The sequence below is a fragment of the Theropithecus gelada genome, chromosome X, assembly GCF_003255815.1.
Source record: "Theropithecus gelada isolate Dixy chromosome X, Tgel_1.0, whole genome shotgun sequence".
Lineage (NCBI taxonomy): Eukaryota > Metazoa > Chordata > Mammalia > Primates > Cercopithecidae > Theropithecus > Theropithecus gelada.
In genome coordinates, this window is record NC_037689.1 from 100,895,872 (window position 1) to 100,901,128 (window position 5,257).

The following is a 5,257-nucleotide window of genomic DNA, read 5'->3' on the forward strand; positions in this document are numbered from 1 at the left end:
GAATGGAACACTGAATAAATCATTTTCCTCTTTGAACCTCAGTTCAATCACCTATATAGAGGGCATAAATAACAGCTCTCTTAGAAATCAATCATCTATATAGAGGGCATAAATAACAACTCTCTCAGAAATCAATCTCTTATGTAGAGGGCATAAATAACAGCTCTCTGAGAAATCTTGTCAGAATTAAAGGAGCTAGAAATATGAAGAAGTGGGCTATGAATAGTGGTGATTTTTGTCACTTCTAGACCACAGTGTAGAAAAGTGACTGTGAGATCCTCATACACGCTCTTTCTTTGCTGCAATGGATCCTGACAGACTATGAGGAGCAGAGCTTCTCTATCCCCAACCTTCATGAAGTTTGAGAAACCTTTGCTGTGTTAAGCTACTGAGGTGTAGGAGCTGTTAGCTACCTCAGCATAAACTTAGCCTAACCTGACAAACACAAATGGTCCTCCAAGTTAAGCAACAGAGTCACTGGGATGCTTGCTAAAATAAACATTGTATGTGGTAAAGCTATATTGGGGGTAGGCAATAGATAATGGGGTTATGATGGTAAGAAAGAATTACTCCATTATCATATCAGAAAATCTTGATGACTAAAATAAACAAGTCAAGAAACAGCAGCTGCAAGTCATATATCTGATAAGGGACTTATGTTCAGAATAAACAAAGAACTCTTACAACTCATCAATAAGAAAACAATCCAATTTAGAAAGAGACAAAAGATCTGAATACATATTTCTCCAAAGAAGAGATGCAAATGGCCAATAAGCACATAAAAAGATGGTGAACATCATTAGCAATTAGAAAAATGCCAATTAAGGCCGGGCGCGGTGGCTCAAGCCTGTAATCCCAGCACTTTGGGAGGCCGAGACGGGCGGATCACGAGTTCAGGAGATCGAGACCATCCTGGCTAACACGGTGAAACCCCGTCTCTACTAAAATACAAAAAAAATTAGCCGGGCGAGGTGGCGGGCGCCTGTAGTCCCAGCTTCTCGGGAGGCTGAGGCAGGAGAATGGCGTGAACCCGGGAGGCGGGGCTTGCAGTGAGCTGAGATCCGGCCACTGCACTCCAGCCTGGGCAACAGAGCCAGACTCCGTCTCAAAAAAAAAAAAAGAAAAATGCCAATTAAAACCACAATATGATGCCACTTCATATCCACTAAGATGGTTTAAATCAAAAATACAGGCAATAACAAGTGTTGGTGGGGATATGGATAAATTGGAAACTTCCTACACTGCTGGTGGGATTGTCAAATACCATAGTTGCTTTGGAAAACAGTTTGGAAGTTCCTCAAAATCTAAACAGAGTTATCATTACTTTGCAATTCCACTCCTAGGTGCGTACACAAGAGAATCAAAAATATATCTACACACAAAATATGTATACAAAGTTCAGTAATGATATGTGCTATAACATGAATGAACCTTGAAAATACGGCAAGTGAAAGAAGCAAGACACAAGAGGCCAAATATTGTATTATTCAATTAATACGAAATGTCCAGGATAGGCAAATCCATACAGAAAGAAAGGAGGTCAGTGCTTGCCAGACGCTAGGAGAACACGGGAGTGGGCATGACATTATCTGCTAATGGATATGGGATTTCTTCTTAAGGTGATGAAAATATCCTGGAACCAGATAGTGATAATGACTTCAGAAGTCTGCTAATATACTAAACACCACTGAATTGTATACTGTAAAAGGGTGAATGTTATGGTATGTGAATTACCTTTTAATAAAGCAGTTAAAAAATAAATAGCATTTACATATTATTCAGAAATATGGACGTAAATGTCAGAATAAAACAAAATTATGGTAGTTGCCTATGGTAGTAGCCTCTGGGGAGTGAGAATGTGGAATGGCAAGGAAAACTGCAGTTTTTAATAATTAAAAAAACTCTTGTACTATAGGATTTAAAAAATTTGTGTGTGTATTCATTTGATAAAAATGAAAATGAGCTAAAAGCAAAAGGCACATGCAGACACACACACACAAACACATACACACATACACACACACACACGCACACATTGTGGAGACAAATCAGAAGAGATTCTGACGCATTGGGTCTGAGGTGGGAGCCAGGAACCTGCATTTTCAACAAGATATTTAGGTGATTTAGATGCAAGAGGTCTGCTAGTAAGTAGCAAACTTTGAAAAACACTACTATATCCAATGTTAAAATCATTTAGCAATGAATTTTGATATAATCCATCTCCCGCTGTGTTCCTTTTGATGTGGCAAGTATCCGTTGCTAAAGAATAACATTACAGTTTCAAGGCTATGTGTTCAATCAGGGGCAGAACTGGGCCAAGAACTGAGGCCTTCTGACTCAATAACTAACATAGTTACTGTTTAAGCTTCTATTATGTGCTATGGAGTAACAAAATGAGTAAGATAAACTCTGCTTTAAAGGGCAAGTCTAGTGAGGTAATTGTAATGCCTGACAAATATATTAGTTAAGATTTTATGAAGCATTTTTCCCACATTTCACATCAGTATTAACATAACTATAAAGAGAAAAGAGGGACATTTTCCACAGAAGGGTACCTATTGGGAATTCAATTCACCAGGGACTTCAGGTGAATCTAAAGGGCTTTTTTACCTTGAAGACTCTAGCCCACCAGCAACAATGGGGGCCTTAGAGGGTGCAGGATCCTGAAGAGGGGGCACAATACCTAACAGATGTGGCATCACCCAGGGGAAAGTGGCACCTATCTCTCAGCTTCCTGTACCTATTTTTAGGCACAGGTGAGATCTCCCTCAGCAACACTCCACACCCTCACCAACTGTCTGACTTGGTACTATTAGTGCAGGGGAGAGGGCAGGAGCCAGCCTAACATAGGTCACAGACTCAAGCGTCACATCTGATCTACTCCACAGTCCTGGGAGGTAAGTTTTAGCCCCATTTCACACAAGGCTGTCTCTTACAGCAATGAATCTGTAGTAACTGCCTGGTTGATTCCTCCAACTTCAAGTCCCAGGAGTAATGTGAGTTTTATCTACCATTTTGTGTTCCAATAACAAGAATTGTAAGTGTCTCCACTGCCTTCATATCATCAATGAATAGTTCTTTTGATTGCTTAGTATTTACTGTTTTCCTATTTTGTTTACCTTTTATTACTTCCTTTAAAACGAAAATAGCCTGTGTTTTTTAGATTAGAAAAAAGTACAGATGAGAAAAAGAATAATTTTCAGTCCCACCACACAAAGAAAATCATTATTTCTCTTTGTTCTACTCAATTGCATAGTGTCCCCCATGTATGGATGTATTATGTAAACATTTTATTTTTTCAGAAATGGACTGATACTGTATACATGGTTCTGAAAACTCTTTTTTATTGTTATTTTACAATGTACCATGAACATTTATTCCATGCACATGGGTGAAAATCCTCTACTAAAAGACAGAGCACTGTAGGTAGGTCAAAAGTCTGCTGGTAACAAGAGTGACACCTAAAGGAAAGTATCAGCTTAAGGTTAAAGCACATAGCCCGGCAAATGCCTGCCAGGAAAAGCAGGACTGGCAATATTCCCATCAGAGAAATCAGAATTAAAGGCCAAAGACATTAAACATATGGGACATCTTCTAAATCTTTCTGGCCCCTACCTCCACCTCTCACTCCCCTTACACCCCGTTGGCCCCTTGGGGCGAATGGATCCTGTACATCTCTTTGCATCCAATGAAAACCACCCATTTTCTGCTTTTTCCTTAGCTCCTCCTGAGCCCTTGACACATCTCCACATTCTCTCATCATCTCCTCACTGCTCAGATGCCTTTCTTGTAAGTCCTCCTGAGAGTCCCTGGGGGAATCGTCTGTCCCCCTATCTGTTTTTCTTTTTGCTTTCCGGGGCACATAATCTTCAGCCGGGCGCTTTTCGGCGGCCCGCGGCTGGCTCTCTGGCTTTGCCTGGGAGGCTGACTTACCCTCACTTTGTGGCTTGCCCTCACCTTCGGACTTGCCCTGCTTTTCCTGGCTTCCCTCATCTTCCGGTTGTCCCTCATCACCTGGCTCTCCCTCATCCTCTCTCTTTCCCTCGCATTCTGTCTTCCCCTCCATGTCCGGCTTTTCTTCCTCGTCTGACTTTGCTTCATCTTCTGTACTTCCTTCATCTTCTGGCTTTCCCTCACTTTCTAGGTTTCTTTCATTCTCTGGCTTTCCTTCATTTTCTTTGTAGAGCTTTTCCATGTCAAGATGTTCCCTTCTTTGCCTTTCCTAGGAGACAAAAAGAAGACACAGGACACTAGGGCTTTGGGAGTTGAACACAGGTCCTGCTAGTACTTGCCTTTCTTAACTTAAGGTTTTCCTGACCCTATCCCATCTTCCAGGTACACTCCCACCCTTACATTCCTTCCTTTCCTTTTCACTTTACACATGTTCACACGAGCCAGTCTTACAGAAACTTCCACAGGTGCTTCTCCCTACATTTAAGGAGGATGTCCTGAGAAATGCATAGGAGCATATTGGCCCTTAAACTTTGCTCTGGCCTTGGCTATGCCTACCCATACCAATTTTAACTGAGTAGTTCCAATTTACACTGACCTGCAGAAATCCTGGGCAGTTTTCTTCTTTTTCCCCTTACAAGCAGTTGTAAGACTTATAAAACTGCAGACAGAACAGAACCATAGCCAGTTCTCAGATTTCAGGGCTACTCTTATATCCTCAAGGGGCATCACAGATGCTACATCTCCATTCTCTTACTTTCTTATTCTCCCCTCTATCCTCACCAGCCATAGATCACCATATTCCCTTAAGGGTCTTGACAGCAGTCATGTATCCTGAAACTGCAAGAGGGAGGATTGGAGGAGGGGTGGCAGGCAGTGGCCTCCCCAACTTCTGTTCTGGCTTAAGTCACTCCTACTCCCAAGGGTCCTGGTGCAGTAGCCCTCTCCCACTGACCTGCACTGATACTGCAGGTCTTTCCTTTTCTTGTCTGGGTTAGTGTCCACAACCACAGACCTGAAGACCTGCAGAAAGACAAGAAACAGGTGGGTGAATGAGAAATTGAGAAAGTGAATGACTGGTAACTTGGACACTGGTTCTTTAGGACCTTATTTGTCAAAACTTTCCCAGCTCCTATCATCTCCTTGCCCTTTCCCTTGCCTTCTCTGATTCCCCTTCCGCAGCTCCTTCTTAAGAGCCTCCATTGTTCTACTTCTGGGAAATAGGCGAGAAAGATTATTTCCAAAGCGTTTCTATGTTTCTGAATCTTCCTCCCAAATTTTTATCTCACTTTTCTGGCACGAAAAT

General features: G+C 41.8%; 1 protein-coding gene across 1 annotated transcript; it reads right to left on the minus strand.

The window, feature by feature from the left end:
* Positions 1-3,322: 3,322 nt before the first annotated feature.
* Positions 3,323-4,980, minus strand: TCEAL5 (transcription elongation factor A like 5). The gene is made up of 2 exons (XM_025373178.1): positions 4,907-4,980; positions 3,323-4,222 (listed from the first exon to the last, which is right to left on the minus strand). The coding sequence occupies exon 2, from the start codon at positions 4,193-4,195 to the stop codon at positions 3,575-3,577; it is 621 nt and encodes a 206-aa protein (XP_025228963.1). The 5' UTR covers positions 4,196-4,222; positions 4,907-4,980; the 3' UTR covers positions 3,323-3,574.
* Between the last annotated feature and the right edge of the window lie 277 nt (positions 4,981-5,257).